Source organism: Tupaia chinensis, unplaced genomic scaffold (genome assembly GCF_000334495.1).
Source record: "Tupaia chinensis unplaced genomic scaffold, TupChi_1.0 Scaffold000567_2, whole genome shotgun sequence".
NCBI lineage: Eukaryota > Metazoa > Chordata > Mammalia > Scandentia > Tupaiidae > Tupaia > Tupaia belangeri.
The window spans coordinates 99,623-123,774 of record NW_006160081.1 but is presented as its reverse complement, the minus strand read 5'-3'; the positions used below and the strand labels follow the sequence as shown (position 1 = coordinate 123,774).

Genomic DNA, 24,152 nt, shown 5'->3' with positions numbered 1-24,152 from the left:
GACATGTACACACATGCACCCAGCATGAGTTTTAAGCAGCTGGGTCCAGGACTTGAATTATGGTCGAGTACTCGGAAGACTAGTGACATAACCATTGTGCCATCTGCTGGTCCCTGCACCTAATCTTTTTTTTTTTTGAGAGGTATTTGCTATAGGGAGCATGTGCTCCCCAGAAAGACAGAGAGAGACAGAGAGACAGAAAGTGAGAAATCACCCCCCAGGGGAGATGGCTATGCTGCAATCCCTTCTCTATGCTCCTCTCAAGATTTTGGGCATGTACATGCACCTGGCATGAATTTTAAGCCACTGGGCCCAGGACTCAAACCATGGTCAATTACATGGGAGCCCAGCGACATAACCATTATACCATCTGCTGATCCCCTTGTTAAGTATTTTAAGGCTTTTTACATTCCCATTTGCATTTTAACAGAAGTCATAATCTCTCTCTTCCTTGGACCATTAGAAACGGAAAGAAGTACAGTTTGCTGCTGTTTTTTCTTCCTCTTAAAAGTAGCCAGGGAACCAGCAGATGGCGTCATGGTTACATAACTGGGTTCCCGCATGGTCAACCGCGGTTCAATCCTGGACCTAGTGGCTTGAAATTCACACCAGGCATATGTGTATGCACATCCAGGATCCCAAGAGGAGAGTGGAGAATGGATTGTGGTGTGACTATCCTCTGGGGGAAGGGAGTATTTCTCACTTTCTGTCTCTCTGGCGAGTACATGTGCTCTATAGCAAAAATCTCTCTTGAAAAAAAAAATAGTAGCCAGGATATTGGGGCAGATGAGAAGAATTATAACATTCTTAAGTGCATTTGATCAACACTCTTCTTCACTAAGTTTGTTTATCATCACAAACAAATAGTTTTAAATTAAGTGAGGATGGAGCTGGCCCTGTGCTCTAGCGATTAAGGGAACAGACTTCTACATGGCCGAGTGCAGTTTTAGTCCTGGCCCTGGCACTTACAAAAGCATGCCAGGCCGCATGCACATGCATGCAGAAAGTCTCAACAGGACAAAGAGAGGGAGGAGAGAGAGGATTGTGGTGTGATCATACCTCATTAGAGGGTGCTTTCTCTATCGCTCTCTCGCTCTCTCACACAAGTGCATGCACCCTCTGGCTATTAATTAATTAAGATGAGGATGCTAAGTATAAGGCTTGGGGTGGGAGAAGATTTCTTTTTAGCTTATCGGTAGACAGTCAAAACAATGCTACTCCCAAATTTGGGTGGTCATTATTACAGATTATTTTCTTTGCATTATGAACAAATGAGTTTGCAGTTGATGCATATTCCCAGGTTCATGTGCCTCCACAAATTTTATAAAATGTCTGAAAAGACCCTCTATTTGTCCCGCCTAATTGTCACATCTCTCCAGAGTGCCATGCTTAAGTGCCAGGACATCAGTAATCCTTTCAACAACATTTTCAGACACACTTTTTTCCGTAACACACAGAAAACTCTGCAGGTGTCTTAAAAAATTAGAGAAACTTCCTTTTTTTTCTATTTTCTATTTCCAACCTTTCTATTTGTATTACTCTGAGAGGAGTGTTATGAGAATTAAATGAGTTGTTGTGGCTGCAAGTGCTTTAGAAACATAAAAGTTAAATTATAGTTATTGCTGTAGTGTGTTATTGTGAGGAGAAGAAAAGGCAAATGCCCAGTGTTCTTTCTTGGTGTATTGAACTGTCCTTCGAGTAAGGTCAGTGCTTTCGCTGAATTTCCTTTTCATTATTTATTTAAAATTTTCTTAGCATGAAAGTAATTTATTACAGTACATATCTCCTGTCTTAAGTATTTTTTAAAGAGATTTTTGTTGTAGGGCACATATGCTTGTCAGAGAGACAGAAAGTGAGAAATCACCCCCCAGGGGAGATGGCTATGCTGCAATCCCTTCTCTATTCTCCTCTCAAGATTTTGGGCATGTACATGCACCTGGCATGAATTTTAAGCCACTGGGCCCAGGACTCAAACCATGGTCAATTACATGGGAGCCCAGCGACATAACCATTATACCATCTGCTGATCCCCTTGTTAAGTATTTTAAGGCTTTTTACATTCCCATTTGCATTTTATCAAACTATATGGATTCTGAGATGGAAAGTGCTATGAGATGTACTTTTTAAGTAATACTTTAAAGTCTTATAAGTAATACTTACTCTTGCAGGAAAAAATGAGAACAAAACCAATAAAGACAAAGAAAAGTCAAAATTACCCATGCCCCACTACTGTCATATACCTCTTAATATTTTAGCAATTATTCTTCCAGACTTTTTCCATACTTGCACATAATGACAGTTTAAAATAAAAAGAGGATCGTACTATACACATTATTTGTAATCCTCTCTGTTTAAAATATATTATGATTGCCTTTGGCAACATGGTCAAATGGTTCCTTAGCATCCTAATATATGGAGGGAGTACCATAATCAGGGTTTATATTTAGCTTGCTTCCAGTCTTTTTCTATTTCAGACCATGTCACAGAGCCATCACATTGTTCCTAAGTCCGGGTGCACGTAGTTTTTTGTTTTGTTTTGTTTTTGGTTTTGTTTTTGTTTTTGAGAGATTTTCGCTATAGGGCGCATGCGCTCGCCAGACAGACAGAGAGAGACATAGAGACAGAAGGCGAGAAGTCACCCCCCAGGGGGGATGGTCACGCCGCAATTCCTTCTCCTCCATTCTCCTCTCAGGATCTTGGGCACGCATGCACACGAGCCCGGCGTGAATTTTAAGCCACCGGGTCCGGGACGCGAACCGTGGTCGACTACGGGAATCCAGCGACATAGCCATTACGCTAACTGCTGGTTCCCAGTTATTTTTGCCATTTATTACTAGCTGTGTAACCTTCAGCAGGTTGCTCATCTCTTGCTGCCTCAGTGTGCACATCTGTGACATGGGGATAATAGTACCTGCTTCCTGGATTATGAAGAGGAAATGAGTCAATATGGGTAAAGCATTTAGAGAGCCAGGTTCATAGGGAGTGCTTTATAAATATTAACAGTTGTGATTATTTCCTGATGATAAGTTACTGAATGTAATGCTGTGTCAGCGCATTTTGAGGGCATTTAAATGACACTCTGAAAAACTGTGCCAATTTTGTCTCCTTGTGGAGTGTTATGAGGATGTATTTCCCTATCCTTGTTAGCCCTAAAACTATTATTCTTTTTAATCTCTGCGAATATGATTGAATCTCTGCTAATTCTGTGTTTTGTGAAATGACTACCAAAGATGAAAAATGTATGAGTAATTTTCCAATTGATTTTTATAGACAAGCTGTAGATTCATGACATTAGCCTGTCATCTTGCATATTATAAATATTTTTTTTTAGTTTATGACTCATGGAGATATTTAAGAAAAAGAGTCATTAAAATAAAATACCTTTTAGAATAAAAATTTTCTCATTTTATAGTTAACTATATAATAGAGTAAAATTCATCCTTTTAAGAATTATTTTACTTAAGGCTTTTATATCTTAGTCCCAGTTGGAAAAGGTAGCCAGCTATTAAATGCATTCCTTTTCTGCCTACCTCAGGGCTTTCATAGGTTCTATTTAAAGCTTCTGTCCTTACAGTATTTTTTTATAGTGGCATTCAGAGAGCCCCTGAGGTACCGCATGGATGCATATAAAGATCCTCATATTCTAGACCAGAGCTCAACAAACCTCGGTAAAGAACCAGAGAGTGAATATTTTAAGCTTTGTGGGCCATGCAGTCTCTCTTGCAGCTACTCAATTCTGCCGTTGTAGAGCAAAAGTAGCCATAGAAGTAAATGAATGGGTGTGGCTCAGTTCTAATAAAACTTCATTTATGGACATGGAAGTTTGATTATCCTGTAATTTCAAGTACTTTGAAATGTTATCTTTGTTTTTTTTTTTAAAGCCATTTAACACATAAAGGCAATTCTTAGTTTGTGGGCTGTAGAGAAATAGGTAGTGGGGTCTGGCCCCATAGCCTAGTGTTTACGTGAGCTGGAAGCCATATGGTTCATCACAGTTTGAATCCTGGCCCTGGTGGCTTCAAAACATGCCAAGTGCATATGTGTGCATGGTCAAAATCCCTACAGGATGGAGAAATGGAGAAGAAGGAATTAGTGGTGTGATCATGCCCCATTAGGAAGTTCTCTCTCTCGCTCTCTCTCTTTCTATCTCTCTCTCTCTCTCTCTCTGTCTCCACATGACCTCAAGCAAAGAAAAAAGATAGGTAGGTTGTAGGCCAGATTTGGCCTGTGGGCTATAGTTTGCTAACTTCCTGAACTAGAACATCTGGAAATTGATTGATAAAAATTTAGTCCATTAATTTCCAACAAAAATGCAAAGATAATTTAAGAGAGAATGGATAGGGGCCAGCAAGTGGTATGGTAGTTAAGGTACTAGACTCACACCGGGCCAACTGTGGTCTGAGTCCTGAACCCAAGGGGCTTGAAAATCGTGTCTCGTGTGTGTGTGTGTGTGTGTGCGTGTGTGTGTGTGTGTGTACATGCTCAAAATCCATAGAGGAAAGGAGAATGGAGGAGAAGGGATTGACCTATGGCCACCCCGGGGGGGGGGGGTTGATCTCTCACTTTTCTTCTCATTTTCTTTCTCTCTCTGGCAAGCACATGCACCTTATGGCAAAAATCTACAATAAATAAATAAATAAGAGAGAATGGATAACCTTTTCAAGAAATGATGTTGACATAATTGGACATCTATAAGCCACAAAAAAAAGAACCCCATCCTAAACCTAATACACTATATAAATGTTAACTCAAAATGGATCATAGATCTGCATGCATCAAAATGGCCATAGATATACATGTAAATTATAAAACATGAAAAGTTATTTATGGGGCCAGCAAGTAGCATAGTGGTTAAGGTGCTGGATCCTACATGGCTAAGTATATAGTTTGAGTCCTGGGCCTAGTGGCTTGAAAAACATGCTGGGTGCATTTGCATGCATGCCCCAAATCTCAAGAGGATAATGAAAAAGGGATTGTAGCCTGGCCATCCCCCATGGGGGTGATTTCTCACTCTCTCACTCCGTATGTCTTTCTCTGGTAAGTGCATGTACTCTATAGCAAAAACTGAAAGGAAGGAAGAAAGGAAAGAAAGGTTATTTATGAAAATATGGAAGGAAAGAGTTGTTAGACATGATACCAAAAGCGTAATCCATTAAAAAAAAAAAACAGACAAACAAAAACTGCTACATTAGAAAATTTCAAAATTAAAATTTTTTTCTTTGTAAAGACACTTAAGAGAATGTTGTTGGGACCAACTGGTGGCTTAGTGCTTAAGGTGGCTGGATCCCATATGGCTGAAGTTTGAGTCCAAACCCCACAGCTTGAAAAACACGCTGGGCATGTGCGCAGGCAAGCCCCAAATCTCAAGAGGATGGAGAGATAGAGGAGAAGGGATTGTAGCATGACCACGCCCCCCAGGTGGGGGGCTGCCTTATCACTCTCTGTCTCTCTCTCTCTCTCTCTCTCTCTCTCTCTCTCTGCGACTCTCCAGCAAGCACATGTACCCTATAGTGAATTAAAAATTTTAAAAAGAGAATGTTATTGGCTGGTCTGTGTTTTTTTTTTTTCTACAAAGCCATCTGAGCCCCAGTGTCTAGTAAATAAATGTTTGATATGTAACTGAAAGAATTTCAAGGACCCAGGTTTTGTTCAGAGTCTTCCTGGGAATATCTTTTGTAAGACAAGGCCACAGATATCCCATATTGGAGCCTTTGCCTGCCCCTGTGCCCCTTCCCCTGGGCACCTTTCCCCAAAGGTGGCAGGCAGATGTAACCACTCCTCTGGTCTGGCCTGTACACTCAGCTGAGCAGCCTGAAGGCTGGCTTGGATTTGACCTGGGAATTACATTTTTCACTCGCTGCACAAGGCCTAAAAGCTAAATCAGCTAAGTGTAGATAAAAGGCCCCCAAACAATTTTTTAGGGCAAGAAATGAGTCTTCTTATTGGAAAAACTTCTTAAAAGAAATGTAGATTTGTCTGGTGAAGAATGGAGGTAGGGGACAGGAATTTAGGAATTTACTAACAGCTGCTACAGCTGGCTTGAATGTTCTTGACCGTCAGAATGATTCTGGTTGTGCCCTTCACCACTTTTTCCTTCCTGGTCCTTATCTGTGAAATGAAGATTACCACCTTCTCCCCCTCCCGTTTTACCGCCTTATTTGTATCTCTTAGAAGTGATACAGGAGCTAAGAAAACCTCTTAAAACATAATGAAAGATGGTCTATGAATGCCATTTTTTTTTTTATCAATGAAGTAAAAAGATTTTCTGTCATATCTACCATCCTTTTAATGGAAGAAAAGCATGTATTTGGCTGCAGAGTCAATACAGTTCTCTAAACACAAATGAAAATGAAAACACAGCTATCGGACGCATGTCCTTGAGAGGTGTACCTTGAGCCATGTGCTGTGGGTGAGCTGAAGATACCGTTGGCAACAGCTGCTAAGATTTAACAGTAAGTGGTCACCTCAGTGTAAAGGACCTAGCAAGCAGGAAATAGGTAGTTCCTGTGAAATCATATCCTTACGTAAGTGTGCATACTCGATGATGTTTAAATGGGCAGAAAAAAAACATGAAAGCACTACCTTAATGATTTGTATTTTGTGTGACTTGCTCACATGCCCTCATATACAGTTAATATCTCTCGTCATGCTTAAAGCCAGATTACAAGAACACGAGAAAGGCCCTCTCTGTTTAAGCATTTCCTTTGCATGTGATTACCCACTTTTGAAGTGGATTTATGGGGGCAGGAAGTCTTTCATTCTGCTATTAGGGGGGAAAAAAAAGGCTAACACATAAACACTTTCTGAGCAGACATAAGATTACATATGTTGCAAATGAAATACTAAAGTCACCAAGCAGTTCTGGCACATTTGTTGTGTATAAACTACACAATCGTGTCCTAAAATGTCAAGAGGCGCCTCATATAAATGGTGACCCTGGTGCTGAGCCAACATGGCAGCAGCTGTTGGGTGCTATTCTCTGAAGAGGCTCTGGGTAGAAGCATCTTTTTCTAAAATGGAAACAGTCTATGAGCACAGGGGCCTTCGGGGCTTGTGCCCTTGGTTGTCTTCTGTTAAATTCCCTTAGGCCTTCCTGATTTCTGCCTGCTTGACTTTTATGAAAGCTCTCCTGTGGAAGAAATTTTTTTTAACTAAAAAACTTTTTTTCTTTTGCCAGAGGACATGTGAATTTGTCAGAGAGAGACAGAGACACAGAGGGAGAGAAACAGAGAGAGAGAGAGGGGAAGTCTTTCTGGGAATATCTTCTTGTAATATAGGGCCACAGATTTCTCATATAGGAGCCTTTCCCCACCTCTGTGCCCCTTTCCCTGGGCACCTTTCCCCCAAGGTGGCAGGCAGATGTAGCCATACTCCTCTGGTCTTGCGTTTACTTATCCCTCCGTGAGGGAGTGTCATGCCACAATCCCTTCTCCGTCTCTTCCTTCTTTCAGGATTTTGGGCACATACATACATGTGCCTGATGTGTTTTTCAAGATCCTGGGTTTGGGACTTGAACCACACAGTCAGTCGAGTGGGATCTAGCTGCCTTAACCACCACGCCACTGGCTGGGTTCTGTAGCATTTCTTAACCCATGTGCTCTGAGTGTTATATGAGTGTGTAGGAGAGTGATCCTTTCAGCTCTATAGGGTGGGTGGGAAAGACCTTAGGGTTTGGAACCTCCACCTCTGGCCCTCTGGCTTATGACCTCTAATAAGCTTTAGCCAAGAGTAGAATGTCATTAAAATATTATGATTTTATATGTATGCTGTTATGTGAAAAAGTTTGGGTGGTACTAACATACTGCATGTATTTATCTTTCTGTACGAAGATGTTTAGGAATGGCTCTACTTCACCTTAGGGAATATTTCACCTTCCTTGTTAGAGAAATGTATGTATATCTAGCAAAGGAAACTCCAGCATAGTTAAAAACCCTTGTCTGCACCTTCGTTTCAGACATTCTTTCTCTAGGACTTCTTTTGCGAATTAGACCTCAAAATAGCTCAGACTTTTAAAGATAGAGCCTAAAGTTCTACTTTATTTAGAATAAAATAAATTGGCTCTAATTATAGAGACAGTCTTTTTAAGGGGGTATACAACTTCTGGTTGCCACATGATAAAGGGTATTAGACTTACCCTCTTGCTGTAGACAACTCTAAAATCGGATGAAATATTTAAAACCTTACCCTCTTGCTGTAGACAACTCTAAAATTGTATGAAATATTTGAAGCAGCTGTTTTTAGGCATTGGTCAATATATAGTATAGGGATGTGATCCTGGGGAGTGGGGAAGCATAATAGTGAGTTTCATATCCACCCTGGCCTTTTGCCCGGGGGCACATTTGAAGGTGTAGCAAAGGACAGTGGAGCCCAAACAAAGAGCCACAGACTCATTGAGTAGAGGAAACAGAAACTGTAATTCGGGGCTGCTGAGGTTGCTGAAATTTTCAGAGCAGGAAAATACAAAGGAGTGAATTTGTGCAACAGAGGAGTTTCAGAAATCTGTAGAGAGGTGCCTTGAGTCTTTCAGCCATATACTATGCTAGGCATCAAAAGTGCCACTCCTCTAGGTCTGGCAGGACATAAGGACTTGGAGGACTGTGAGCTGAGTGAATATCCCAGAGATCGTCAGTAGTGAGAAATGTTGGCATTCTGGCCCAGCAGAGTACAAAAAGCAGGAGTGCTGAATACCTCTGGATCCACTGAGGATCCAGGAACGCCATCCATAGGAATAGCACTACCCTAGATCAACTCTAACAAGCCTAAAAAACAAGAGTTGACAGGTCTAGCCTATCCGCAGGTAACCTGTCTACTGTAACAAAACTCAACACTCTTGGAAGGAAGAAAACACAATCCAGTCTCTCAACAATATCGCATGTACAGTTGCTGAGAGCGTATGGTCACAGATGACTAAGGTCTATGATGAAGGAAGATGTATGGGTAGTTCAAAAAAAAAAAAAGCATGGAGGCATTTCTTAGTGCAGTGTTTAGGCATCAGTACATGCCTCAGTTAGTTTCAACATGACCAAAAGGAAGCATATTTACTGCTTTTTGTGTGTTATGCATCCAGGTTTTTTTTATTGCAAGTTAAACAATATGTGAAATGAAAACCTCAGAAGTTGACACAGCAGAGCCTTTAAGCTGTTGCCTAATAAGGAGCCAGGATATTTTACAAGTAGATGAATTCTGAGTTATGACTTCTTGTTATCACAAAACTTCCTAGTCCTCAGTGATCCTGTGATGTTGGCATTCAGAATGCGCCATTTTCCTGAGTGAGACTGTCTCCTCAGGCTTCTCATTTAACCGTGGTCTGCCAGGCATTTTTTCCTGACACTGAGATAGACCATGGTGCTCTTTTTTTCCTGTTACTTCATAAACCATGATGCGGATGAGCCTGCTTTAGTAACTGACTTACAGGGCTGTTGGAAATTCTGAGCAGAAATCCCAGCCATGCAGAATAATTGCATCTCTTGGGGAGGTGCTAACAAGCAGAGGCAGAGCTGAGTGCTCCTGGGCTCTAGCTTCTATGGAGCTTACCCTCAACAGCCTCCCGCAAGCTCCATGCATAAAGCAGTCATTAGTAAATATTAAATGGTGTTTCCATACTGCTGGTGGATGCTGAGGGTGTGAGGTCGCCTCAGGGCACTCTGAGGCTCACTTAACAGCCACACTGAAGTTGTACAACACTCACTTTTCTCCTCAAATGACATCTCAGTCATTGGGAAAGTTCATGAAAAACAGGGTAGCTTCTGAGAAATTGGTCCCAGGGAGCATGGGGACAGCTGACCAACAGGAGAAGCAACTGACAAGAGTGCTTTTTTTTTTTTTTCATTTGGACCAGGTGGTGAGCCTGTCTTTATCTTTTCATTTTTTGGTTTGAAATATTTATTAATTAAAGCACACTGCTAAGACACTGTGTTCCATAGGCTGGGACCACATGGGAGGCCCAGGTTTGAATCCCGGTTCAACCTAAAGGCCAGTCGTGGTGGCCTACACCTGTAATCCCAGTGACTCAAGGAGGCTGAAGCTGAAGGATCATGAGCTCAAGGCTGGCTGGGGCAAAATAGCAAGACTGACTAAAAAAACAAAGCAAGCGCTACATGCCCATAGTTCCAGCTGTGAGGCTGAGGCAGGAGGACTGTGAGATCCTGTCTTAAAAAAAAAAGAAAGAAAAGAAAAAGAAAAAGAAGGTTAAATTTATAAGCTGCATTTTTTTTTTCCATTTGAACTCAAAGAAGACATTTATAATACCTAAAAAAAAAAAAATCATCTGTTTTTGGGGGGTACTTTGTAAGTTTTTACCACAATTAGGGAGACATACTAAATTCGGTACAGATCATCAGATAAGCCTGCTCACCAGGTAAGATGAAGCTTACTGTGTGGAGCTCACCTATACCTGCTTCCTCCTGTTCATCTTGACCTCGCATGTGATGTTGGAAGATCGAGAGAAGTAGAATGACAGTCTGAGGGAGGATGGGCCAGCCAGCCAGCCAGCATTTCATCAGAATCCGTATGTGCCAGGCACTACACTTGGTATCAGCTGGATACGAAAGCGCGAGGACAAGAGCTTCATTTTCAAGAAGCTTGCCTTTTTCAAGAACCTTGCTACGCGAAATGTCCATGGCTCAGCAGCATTGGCATCACCTGAGAAGCTTAGAAATGCTGACTCTCAGACCTGCTCAGACCTATTGAACCGGAATTGGCATTTTTACAAGACCCCAGATGAGCAGTATACACATCAGTTTGAGAAGGGCTGGTCTGAATCACTGATTTTCGACCTACACATCGAAACAGCCTAGCAGCTTTTTAAACACACCAATTTCTTGCATTCCTCCCTCTGACATGATGATTTAATCAGTGTGGGGTCTAGCCTAGGCATTGGGATTTTTAAGAATTCCCAGGAGAAAGCAACCCGGGGTATGTGTGTGGGCTGGGGTGGGGGGAGGGGGGAGGGAGGATGGTCATGCTACATTCCCTTCTCCAGTCTCCTCTTAGGATTTTTCAAATTGCTGATTTGGGTACTTGAACCATACAGTCCACCATGTGGAATCCAGCTGCCTAAACCACCATGCCACTGGCCCCCTAGGTGATTCTAAATGTTCAGCTCTAAATGAGAGCCACTAGTCTAATATATCACTTTGCATTTTTAATAAATCAGCCCAAGAGGACCTTGTGGCTTATTCTTTTTACCTGTTTACAAGTCAGGTGGCAAGTTTTTCTTCTCTACAGATTTGAAGCGCCTAGACTAGAGGCAGACACAGCAGGTCTTGCTGGTGACTCCCAGCTCATGTGGCCCTCTCTGTGCCAACTGGTCGCATGACAAGGAGTCACTTGGTCCCTGGCATGATAGCTGTGTGGAGTGCTAGAGCACTTCAGGTTGCCCAGGGTCATGGAGGCAGGATTGAATAGACCAAGGCACGATGTTGATGTTGAAGTCTGGGCAAAGCCTCCTTCCTCAGATACGCCCTAGGGCCTTGGCATCCCCCCCAGCCCCCCCTCTAAGTGTGTGAGCTGCTGCCAGGGGGTTTTACCCAAGGCAGCAGAAGTTAGGTGTGGCTCATGTATACCCAAGGATGGCGCTGAGTCACATGACGAATGAATGTGAGCTGAATTAAGCTTTCCTGGTCACAGTATTCCCTCAGGGACCCTGGGACCAGTCCATGTAATCACAATGACAGTAACCACAACTAGCAGTTGTGCCACTCTTTTACATCTTGCAAAGATTTTGTAAATATATTAAGAAACCGAGACCTGGGGCCATCAGGTGGCATGGTTGTCAAGGCACTAGACTCCCACATGGCCTATCATGGTTCAAGTCCTGGACCTGGTGGCTTGAAAATCATGTCAGACATGTGTGTGTGTGTGTGTGGGCACACTCAAAATCCCCGGAGGAGAATGGAGGAGAAGGGATTGCAGTGTGGCCATGGCCCCTGGGGGTGGGTGATTTCTCACTTTCCCCCTCACTGTCTCTCTCTGTGAGAAAAAAACTGAGACCCAGAGGGATTTCTTTTTCTGCTTTTTTTTTTTGAGAGGTTTTTGCTATAGGGCGCGTGCACTCGCCAGAAAGACAGAGAGAGACAGAGAGACAGAAAGCGAGAAATCACCCCCCAGGAGGGATGGCCATGCTGCAGTCCCTTCTCCTCCATTCTCCTCTCAGGATCTTGGGCATGTATGCACATGTGCCAGGAATGAGTTTAAGCCACCGGTCTGGGACTTGAACCGCAGTTGACTGCATGGGAGTCCAGTGACATAACCATTACACTAACTACTGGTCCCTCTTGTTCTGCTTTTTAAAGTCTCTTTATTTATTTATTCAGAGAGAGAGAGAGACAGACAGACAGACAGATAGACCTGAACTGGGTTACAAGCATGGACACAGGCTCCCAGCATGCCCAGGGAGGTCCTGGTGTATGAACCTGGGACCTTTCGCATAGAAGTCCAGTTCTGTTACCACTGTACTACTGATACTTAAAAATTCAGAAATGTAGAATAAACAGTCTGAGAGAGGATTGGGCCATCTTGTCTGGCCCAGAGAGTTTTCAGCACTAGAGGGCAACTTTAGCATCACGTGGCCCACAGTTGTTCCCTTCCTCCTCTAAGTTCCACTTCATCACGGGAGGCAGACCCAGCCATGGTGGCACAGGCAGTGGGATGTTGCTGTGAAATTTCAGAGCCATGTGGGAAAGCCAGGTGTTCAGACCCCAGGTCAACCTGAACATGGCAGGCACACCCTCAGGCATGCCTCTGATCCTGGCTAGCTAGAAGGTTACGGGGAGAGTTGCACTCTCTCCCTTTCTCAGTCGCTTTCTCTTTCTCAATAAATAAATAAACAAACTTAGGAAAAAAATGTCATCCAAAATAGGGAATAGCAGCTACCCAGTGACACATGCATACTCCCTGGTGCTGAGCGCAGACAACCCAAGATGGTGCAGAACGTAGAGGTGGAGTACAGCACCTCTGAGGCTCTGTTAATTCATTCCTGAAAAGGAAAAGCATCATTTGCATTTTATAAGGAAAAATATATTCTATTCTAATATCTGCCTGGCAATGAGGCATAGAAAAAACATGTTGGCCATTTTGAAGACTCGATTATGGAAGAGTGAGCATTCTATGTCGGGAATATAATTCCTTTCCATACCCTTACTCTTGATAAGAGTCCAGGGCTACTCTTCTGTTTTCATGGCACTAGGGCTTATTTTTTACGTCGTTCGTCCTGACGCTCTCATCAGGATGGTGCTCTTTTATTCATTTCCACCTCCCACCTCACTCGGGGCATCCCATCACCTTTCTCATCTGTATTAGCATCTGCCCGTCTTTATCTGTACTAGATCTGAAAACTCACTAGTAGAACTGAAAACTCACTAGAGTGACTGTAATCTTGGGTTATGCTCGTGGTCCTGGTGTAATTATCAACGGTGTACCAGGTTTGGAAGCCAAGTGTAGTATGCTGGTCACGCTATCTCTTCCCTCAGTGGTTAGCTACTGCCTCATAATCCCGCCTTCACACAGCTCCTGCCATCCTCCTCGGGGACATCTTCTTCCACCTTGATGACATTCTGGCATCACAAGTTATTAAGCACCTATGTCTTCATTCTGTCTCTGTTGCTCGTGGTTGCCATCTTGCCTCACGCCTCACATCACTGTTCCCTAGATGTTGGTTGGGGCCTTGGATCTAAGCTTCAGTTCTTGAATATTGTTTTCCATGACTTTCCCTCTCCTTCCTTCACACTTAGTGATTCTGCTCTTGACGTTACTCACTGCCTTGGTTCTTGCCCTCATTCTGTCCTTTCAGGCTGCCTAGTTTCTCTTGGTCCCATTGTTTTTTAGATCTATCACAGTCCTGTCAGTGTTTCTATACCACCTTGACTCATGGTGTGTGCCTCTCCCCTTGGGTTTTGAGGTTCTGGGCTGGGAGCCCCATGAGGATATGCTGATTTTCTTTTTTCCCCTGGATTCCTCTCCTATCCCGCACAGTTTAGGTCCTTGATAAATAAACTGAATTTGCTGCTGTTTTACATTTCCAGAAGCATAGCCTCCGTATGAATAATTCTCTCCTCATCTCTGCCATCAAAAGGCTATTTCTTTTGTCAGGCTTGTTCAGAAGGACTTATTTTTACTTCTCATTTTGCTATCAACGTTACTCTGTTTTCCTGAAATTCCCCTCTATTGCTAGGGATGGGGAGAATACCTCTGTTCTCTGTAAATCTCCATATCACTTGAGGGATCCTAACCCTGTATCAGTTTTCTGTCCTGCAGCAGACTCTGGTTTTCCCTTCTCTTAGTATTCTAAACCACCCTAGCAGTTGTCTTTTTTGACTGCTCATCTCATCCAGGGGACTCATTATCCTTCTACCAGTCAGAACAATTAGACATATTGTGTTCTCCCTTCCACTTTCCCTCTCTTGTTTTGAATTACATGGCGATTAGCACTTTTTTGTTTTCCTTAAGGAGCAGAGCATAGATGAGCCCTCTAAGCCAGTCCTCACCAATGGGAGATATGATAAATACAATGTCATTATGCACTGTTTTCCTTTGTAGGCGTACATGAGTTCTAAAGTTATTCTGGATAGGGCTTTTCTTATTAAATTTTTCTTTATTGGTTTTCTTGCATATGAAGCAAAAAATTTCTTGGGTTATTGTTTGCATATGACTAAAGTAAAGCGTGAACTAGAACGAGTTAGAGAGTTTGAAAGAAATGTAGCACCAGACAATATTTGAATGCCTTTTGTGGACATAGTTCTGTACCAGATAATCTGAAATAAATGTGGAGAGAAGTCCAGTCTTCACATAAGCAAACCCTTCACATCTGAAAAGATTTAAGATGATTTGAAAAGCTGTTACTGTGTCTCTCCTCTTTTGGTACCAGAGCAGTTACTTGCATATATTATGTGTGTGTCTTTCACGTTCACTCTAAGCTCCTTGGGGGTAGGGACCATGTTCTATGTGTGTTTGATGACTACAGAACTTAAATATATTTTTCATTTACTAGACATTGATCAAATTGAATATCATGACATGCAAATTAGCACACTTCTGAGTGTTAGAGGAAAGGTAAAACAGTCATCATAGTCACTTACTTAAAGGTGAGTTTCAGGGTGAACTGTGAAGATGAGGAGGATACTCCCAGGAAAAAAGGGGAAAAAATATGTCACTAATCTCTGTAGAAGCTGAGCCTTCTGGACTGAAAGACTTAATGTCTGAGAATTAGGAATAAAGAAATTCTACTCTCTTCCTCTTTCTTTAGTTTTTCTATTATTATTGATTGATGACATTTTATGGTTAGAAAAAATCTCAGAAGCCACCAAATCATGCCACCATCACCCCTCTTCATAAATCCCTCCTTTGAAGACTGATGCTAGATTGTTTATAGGGTGCTGCGACATAGGCAGGAATAGACTATTTGCCTAGACTTTTCATTGTCAGTTTTCTAGGAAGATAAGCATTCTCTCACGCTGGAAGTCTTTAGAACCCTTGTTCTGTACATCTGAACTTGATGCTTCAAGTGTCTGTTTTTTGGGGGGTGGTTGTTGTTGTTGTTGGGGACTAGAATTTATAGACTGTGATTGTCTTTTTCCTTTTTTTGTTGTTGTTATAATAAGATACCATGGACTATAATTTATAAAGAAAAGAGATTTATTTACAGTTCTGAAGGCTGGGAAGTATAAATTCAAGAAGTCATATCAGGTGAGGGCCACTCTACAATCCCTAACCCACTCCCTTAAATGGTATTAATCCAATCACGAAGACAGAATCTTCATGACTTAATCACTTAAGGATCCCACCACTTCATACATACATCATAATGGCAGTTAAGTTGCAACAGGAGTTTTGGAGGAGACGTTCAAACCATACCATTGACTAAGGAATGATTTCTAAAATCTGCATTCTCTTCTAAGGGATCAGTTTATCCTTGTAACAGATACCACTGGGGAGGGGAGGGTGGCGATTTTTTACTTCTCACTTGAGATAGACTTTATGCTAACTTCCATAAAGCCTTCGAGAGTTCAGATAGACAGAGGTCATCTTGCCCTGAAGTAATCCAAGTATTGGACATTGTATCACAGAACTCAGGGTTAAAATGAGTCTTCATTGATTCCACAAATACTTCTATCATACATCACGCAAAGGGCTGTGGGTATAATGGTGGCAAAGTCAGATGTGTTCCTCACCTTGCTGCAATGTCTGATCTAGCAAGGCACAAGCAAGCTACATAAGCCATAGTCCTCCAGAGGATTACAGCAAGGCCCTAGGCCAGGTACACATCTGATGGCTTGAGCCCTCCTGGCTCTGTTAGTGGTGTGGAGGACCATGACATCTCTCCATGGGCCCTGAACATGATCTCCTCTCTTTCTTGATCATCATCTTGCTTCCAAAGTAAATTTAGAAGTCTGTGTTACCTGAGTTTTTTGGAGAACTTTTGCCTGTTTTTGGTTTCAGTTTGAAGTTGCCGGTCATGAGTCTGCAGACTAGGTTTTTACACAAGGATGATGAACTTGACAGTGGTGTGTGTATATTGCACCTTGACTGGGTAGAGATGCACAAACGAGGAGGCTTATGGTAGGTGAGGTGACACCTGGATCAGATGGTCAAATGGAATGTCTTCCAGAGGACAAATGTGAGATATTTTATAAGACAACAATGAATTAGACTGCCAACTGATTTTAAATGGGAAAAACTAGGAGTGGTTTTGTGGCATGATATTGTGTGCCCAGGAGAACCAGGGGCCATTAGGCACAGGATGGAAGGTTGGCATGGCCATGCTCTTGCCAGTTTTGCTCATTGCCTTTCCCTAGCACCTGACTTGGTGCCCAGCACAGAGTAGGCACTCAATAAATGTTTGATGAATGAATGAACAGAACAGAGATGATTCAAAGGGAAGCAGGTTTGATCTAGAAGAGTGAATGGGTTTATTCATTCATTTAGCAAGCAAGCATTGAGTTTTTTAAGGTGGGGGAATGGCTTTTCATGGTGCCAACTGTGCCCCATCAACACCCAATGGAAAAGGTGAAGGAGAGTGGCACATTAATGAGCTTACATAAAGTGTGCTTTTTCTTATGCTTGGCTGACGGTTGCAAAGCCCTATTTAGTTTTGACAAGCTTTGTGAAGGCTAATCAAAGAGGACATTTGTGCGTGCGATATTTTCTAAGCCACCTTTGCAGTTAATGAAGTACTTTTATTTTAGTAAAATTAACATGAAGAAAGTATGTACCCTCCCATCTTTAAAGACCTTATTGATTCAGGGCGTCTAAACGCAGCAGTGGGTTTTGCATACCAGCCAGTAGCTCTCACATACTTGGGCTCCTGTTCTCCTCTCTGACATTTTGGGATTTGTCTTGACTTAGTAACCATTGTCACATTGTTAGGGGTCTTAGGGAAAGGACCTCCATTCTCCCTAAGAGGGGTGTCAGACTTCTCTGGAGGGTGCTGGCCCCAATTTCTGACTCTCTTCTCTCCTGTTTTCTAGGACTGCATCGATGTAGGCTGGTGGGTCGGTGAGCTCAACGGCAGACGAGGAGTGTTTCCTGACAACTTTGTGAAGTTACTTCCACCAGACTTTGAAAAGGAGGGGAATGTAAGTCACTGTGGCTGTGATCTCAGTGCCTCACATGTTGTCAGAATTGTGACTTCCATAATGGGACTTGGAGTGTGGGATGGGGGGAGTTTGGTGTAACATTGAAGAGCACTGGCATTTATATGTTCAGTGAACCCAAGTTCTGAGCCCTCGGCTACTTTATACCATATAACGAGTCCATTCTAGGACTCATCTGTCGGCTGGTAGCATGGTCCTTAGTCTATGGTTGTTGCACATGTAAACATGGGTATAGCATGCATAACAATGTATACAGAGTGCTCAGTATAGGACCTGGCACTTTTGGATGCCCAAATGAACTGTGAGTACCCTGGGCGGTCTGTTTGGTAAATGGACTGCCTATGTTCTGTGTCACATGGTCCTTGCAGGTGGTGAGGCAGCCAATATTGTGGAAGGGGTTGAAAAGCACATTATGAGGCTGAGGACACAGAGCGTCCATATATGTGTATGTGCAAACACCTCTCACCCGTGCTTTCTCTTTCTTCGTGGGAACCCATGACAATCCCAGTGTTTGAAAGAGCCTATTTATCATCGTTTGCCTCCAGGTGTACTGTTTCTCTGCCGATCATGCAACAAGAAATGTTGGAAACTGAGAGGCATTTTACTGTATAAGGGGATAGTGACTTGGTCTGAGCCATCCTGTTCTGCACCTCAGGGCTTTTTGCTCAGGCTTTAAGGGGATAGTGACTTGGTCTTAGCCATCCTGCACCTGAGGGCTTTTTGCTCAGGCTTTCTCATGCCTGCTGCCCACCTTTCCTGGCCTAGGCCCACTTCATGCCCATGGAGGCAGTGTTACTGGACCATGCTGAACCCAGCCTTGACATATCACCAGAAGATAAGTAGAGCAGAAGTGTGGGAAGCATAACTACAGTACTGGTGGATTGGTTGCCAAGGATACTGAGCTAGCATTTAATGGTGTGCATGCTGCTTAGGTGAACAGATGCAATTGTTTAAGAAACAAGATAGTGTTGACACCCACCAGGATTATGCCCCACAGACCATTAGATTGACTTGAAGCTCAGGTCACGCTTTTTAGGCTTTTTGATAGCTTGCTCTTTTGTATTACTGTCAGTAAAGGATGTTCTGTTCCATACCTGTTGTTCTCTCTTGGAATCTAAGTTTGTGTTCTAGAGAATCTGAATTCTGCTTCTTGTTTCTTCATTCCTTGATACTAAAAGTGTGGTCCATGAACCGGAGACATCAGCATCCCCTGGGAGCTTATTAGAAATGCCCCAGACCCCCGCCCCCAGATCTGGAACGTCAAACTCTGCATTTTAGGAAGATTCCCAGGGGATTTGTTTGCAAGTTACAGTTTAGAAAGTGCTGGTAAATAGCATGTCTAAGTCACGACAGCCCCACCTTACAATCCTCCTCATATTTTAGGGGGGAAATAAATTCATGCAAACACAGAAAGGGATCATCATTCAATAAGGAAATTTTCTACCAAGAAAAATCACTTTGAAGCGTTTTTACTGATGACTATAATAATAGTGGATTGTCAGTTGACAGAAAATCAGTCACTAAGAAAAATGGACGTTAAACACTTAGTAATTGCTGGACAGGAAATGTTTTGAAATAGTAGGTAGTAGAAATGATGTTTGGCAAGCATTGTAGAGTATAGTGGTTGTGACTCTAGGCTGTAGCTTGAACTAAACCTGGGTTCAAATCTTGGCTCTGTCACTTACACATTCTGTAGTTAAGGCCAAGTCACTGAATGTCTCTAAGCCTCAACCCCTCCTCCATAAAATTGTGAGAATAATCATACCTACCATGATGAGCTATCGAGAAAGTTAACTGAGATGATGCCCAATACTGTGCATCTTAACAAAAATTCATATGCAGCACAGTGCCTGGTAGTTGGTAAATGTTCCATATAGGTTGACTATTCCAGTCTTTATAATTGCTGTTACCTCGAGAGTGGGAAGACTTTGGCTGAAACTGTGGAATAATGATAGAAGGTTGGCTCCAGTTCTGTTTCAGCTGATCAGATCAACACAGGTATCTTGGAGTCTTGGTGAACTTTTCTGAGCATCCAGATGCATCTAAGAACTTGCATCATAGTCATTTAAAAATCTAGTAATTTCTAGAATACTCTTGTAGAGATACGTAAGAATGGCATAATCTTCATGTTATTTCTCATATTTCTTTTGGATCTTCTGCCTGACAATTAGTTTTTCTTTTCATTCATTCACTCACTCAGTATTTATTGAGTCCTTTCCCTGGGCTAACCATGATGCTGGTTGATCGGAAGTAAACTACACACACCATTGCCTCCCTTGTGTCCTTAGAGTTGGGTACCAGGTCTGGTGTTCAAGGCTATAGAGACCTGCCAAATGTTTCTGAAAGGACACCCAGTGTGGGACTCTCCAAGTGAATGGAGACAAGGGGTTCGTCCACACTACCCATTTCATCCTTCTCACTGATCTCTGGAGGCTGGTAAAAGCTATCAGGTTGACATACATTTGGATACCCAGATCTTCATGGTAACCACTCTCCCTTTGACCAAGGAATCTTAGCAAGCATTACATCTTACTAGACATTTGCTACCTTGTTGGTTCTGATTAAAGTAGTACTTTTTTTTTAATTGACAGATGTAATTGTTTGTATTTACTGTGTATGTACACACACAACCATTTTCAAGTATTTATACATCATGGATTGACTAAATCTAGCTAATTAGTATATGCATCATCCCACATAGTTATACTGATTGTGGTGATAGGCATTATGGTTTTGAAGGTGAAGGTGAAATTGGATCATTTTCTTAGCAAATGGGCAAAGGCTGTGGTTGCCTCTATTGTGGCACTCTGCCTTCTAGTTCCTTGTCATAGCTTAGTAGGGCAATAAATTCACTCAGGTGAGAGACTCTATTATGCACTTTTCTAGAAGCTCTGTATTACATAACCTATTAAAGGAAGCACTCCTACCAGGAGAGTGAAGTTGTCAGTGATGAGTGGATTCTGCCTGGCTTGTTCGTTGGGGCGTGCGTGCTCTTTGGAGCCCCATGGGCATCTCTCACACCCCAAACAAACAGCCACAATTTTTTTGATAGGTCTTTTAACCTTGTCTCTATGAAGCAGAAAACCCAATTTTAGGGAAACAATAGTCATAACTGTCAGACAAAGTAATACCTACAGCTGAAAAGTGATTGTATAATGTGACATTTAGCTTTTAGAAAATTCCAACTTTAACATCCCTTTTCATCCCCTCTGGCCTATAAAAGCAGCCAGCCAGCTTGCATTGGATGTTATACCAGCCTTCAGTGCTGCACTCAGAGTATTGGTGAGTTGGTGACAGCGTGACTGGAGATGCACCTGCCATTTGCTGAGTTGACACTGTAAAGATGATTAGAATCATTAACACGAAGGCTCTGTGTGAATGACAGTGTCTGAAACATTCTGCCACGGGTTTCAGCAGATGTCATGTTGTCTTGCCTGCGACTGGGGTTGTGAGCACTCACCCAGAGAAGAGGACGACCTGTGCTGATTAGGGTAGACATTTGGTCCATGGCAGGCCTCTTGACTCAGTAGGATCACCAGAGCATTCTGACGAGGCCTCCGTATTTTCTGCTTGGGGTGTGAGTTTGGGTGGCTACCACAAGGCCTTTTGGAATTCCTAGCAATCTTTCTTTCTGAGATTGCGCAGGATTTTCTCTCCCGAGGGTGATAAATGCTTTGGGGCTTTTCCTCAAGATATTCCAGGAGAGCTCTGGTTGATCTCTTCATGCATATTTTAGAGCAATTATGTAAGCTATTTATAAGAGAACCTAGATTCAATGGCTGTCTGTTTATTTTGAGCTTTGACAGTAAAATTGAATATTAGGGTGGAAAGATTAAATATTCTGAGAGCTCTAATGAAGCAATGCCCATGCTCAGTCATTGTTACTGAAGGATAACAGGGAACTTGGACTCTTAAAAACGGTGGAAACGACTTCTCACTGCCATTAAAAAGAGGAAAATCCTAGAATAGATATTCTGGAAGATGGTGTATTTGAAAGATAGTATTTTCTGAAAGTTGAAGGCTCCAGTTCTTCTAAGAGAATCTGTTCAAATCACCAGAAGACGTTACCGTTCTAGCGTGCACTGATTTGGAGGGCCCTTCAGAGTTTGTGCTGTGTTGAGAATGAGGATGTTGTCGAGGGTCCCACGGGTGTTTACCTAGTGAATGCTCCACAGTGCAGCTTCTCTTCTTAGCCTCAGGGACTTGGGACAAAGGTCCCTGCCGCTATGATGCAGGCTCACCTTTTCTGACTCACAGAGACTTGGTTGAGTAGCAGGCTGCTAGCTTACCAATCACAAATACTGACATGTCAGCCATCCTGGGAAGCATGGGTCTGCCTGCCCTAGGCATTTGCCCCCATGGGCCTGATTTCTTAGAAGCCGGGTTCTACCAGAAACAAGAGGAATTAGTTGTCTGTACAAAGGGGCTGGCAAGTATCACTTAAGGCCCCTTCATTCACCAAAAGGAAAGGTTTGCCAAGGAAGCCGTATGTTGAATTCCGCTAGGTCCAGATAATACTGGCAGGAACCCTGCACGGTCAGCCTCAGCAGCTCCCCGTTTCTCTCCATTTTCCTGAGAGACCTGATCCTTCCTGTTCATATCAATCTCCAGACACACGCGATACAGTCAAATATCCCACTTCCTCGGTTACTGTCATGTGCCAGCCCAGGCTCTTAAAATTGTTTTGGAGCACTTAGCAGAAGTCTCATAGGTTCCAGACTTTTACAGAAAAAGAAATCTCTTGCTTGATTGCTGTAATAGCTGACCCTGTATAGGTGCATTCTACTGGTTTCACTACCTTCTGCTTACCAGGTTCTTAGCAGGCCCTTTACCTTAGCCCCATCTTCTGACAACACCGCTTATAAAAATGTATTCTTAGCTAAAATTGTTCCTACTCATGTCCTTCAGCCTTTTGAGAGTTATTATTGTTCTTTCTAATTTCTAAAGATGCCTCATAAATTATTAGCTCATTGGGAGAGTCATGACATATTTTTCTATGGTTTTCTATGTAAAAATGCATCATGACTTTCCTGATAACCCAATTTTTTAGTCTTCCAAAAGAAAAATATGACCTTCTTTACTTCTACTTCTTTTTGTTTGTTTGTTTTTTTGTTTTGCTACAGGGTGCATGCACCCACCAGAGAGAGAGAGAGCATGAGAGAGAGCATGAGAGAGAAATTGAGAAATCTTCCCTTGGGAAGATGGCCATGCTGCAATTTCTTCTCTTCCATTTTCCTCTTGGGACTCTGGACAAGCACACACACACACATGCCTGGAGTATATTTTTTTAAGCTGCCACAATTTGAACTGCATAGTTAGCCATGTGGGATCTGGCCCCCTTAACCACCACACCATCTGACTGGCTAATATGTGCTTCTAGTAAGCAGCCTTATGAAAAAAAAAAAAAAGATCTACAACATTATCTGTCTTGTACGTTTCGTTTCCTGGGTGGTTTTACTTGTAGAGGAATAGGGCTGTTAAGGTCTTAATGTCACCCATGTCCTAGTCACACAACCATAATGGACTTCCCTGAAGCCACCTGGGTGGTGTCTCCTCTCCTTTCTCTGGTGATACTTATAGCCTGTACTTTTCCAGTTCACCACCTCATTCCACGTCCTCTTGCCTATTGTAGTTCTCTCTGATTGCTCTGTCTGAACTGTAATGTCTTTAAAGGCAGAGTCCATGCCACCTGTTTCTCCTTCATGGGGCCTAACAGTGTGTGTGGTACATGGTTGGCAGTCAGGAATCCCTTGTCCTTGGGTCATTTGTTACCAAGGTGAACCTTCCTTTCCTTCTGCCCCTCGTCTACTGTTTTCTGCTCTCTCTTGTAGTGGTATAAAAGAGGAGGAAGAATGGAGGGAGGTCCAGGGAGAAACTGAGCTCCTAGCAGATTCCCCTTCTTTGTCTCTTCCCAGACAACAGGGGCCCAGGTTCTCCCACCCTGGCATACAGTCTCGGCATGAAATCAAAACATCATTTCCTGAATGGGTAGGGTAGAGTGAAGAGGTGAGCCAAGGGAATGAACTGAGAGAGAGAATCTGAGAGAGAAATTGAATGCCAAAACCAGGCTGATCACCTAGTAGGCCATCAGCCTGGATGGACCTGGCCAAGAGGGAGAATATGGATATGGGTCACCAGGCTGGAGGCTGTAGCAGGAAACTAGGGACAGACCCTTCCAAGACCAGGCTATACCATAGTTCCAGGGATCTGCTATGTGAGTGACAGGGCAGGTAGTTGCTGGGGACTCTGTAGGGTACACAGGGAGCAGTTAACACTCTCATTATCCAGAACATGGCCCTAGATGTGCACTTAAAAGGTGTGACTGATCCCCTGAGGCAGGGAGAAAAGGGCAAAGCAGAAGCCCCCAAGTATTTCTAAAACTGTCAGAGGTTCCCTGATCAGGAACTGTCCACTTGTATCCCTTCTTCAGCCTCACATATGGGCATTTCCAGAGAACTTAGCTGGATGCACCATGGCAAATCAAAATTCCTGCCAAGAAGAACAGTTGAGCCAGCTAACAGGCTCTTCTGCTTGGAACTGGCCAGTCTTGCCAGAGAGTGGAGT

At 42.8% G+C, this 24,152-nt stretch overlaps 1 protein-coding gene across 4 annotated transcripts in view; it reads left to right on the top strand.

Annotated features, from left to right (window-relative positions):
• The window catches only part of SH3KBP1 (SH3 domain containing kinase binding protein 1), a gene marked incomplete at its 5' end in the record, with an annotated part of 236,129 nt that overhangs the window by 136,015 nt on the left and 75,962 nt on the right, over positions 1-24,152 (top strand). For all 4 annotated transcript variants that reach the window (XM_027775482.1, XM_014591386.1, XM_006157986.2 and 1 more), the window contains 1 exon segment: positions 17,463-17,570. In XM_027775482.1, the coding sequence (XP_027631283.1) occupies positions 17,463-17,570 (108 nt within the window).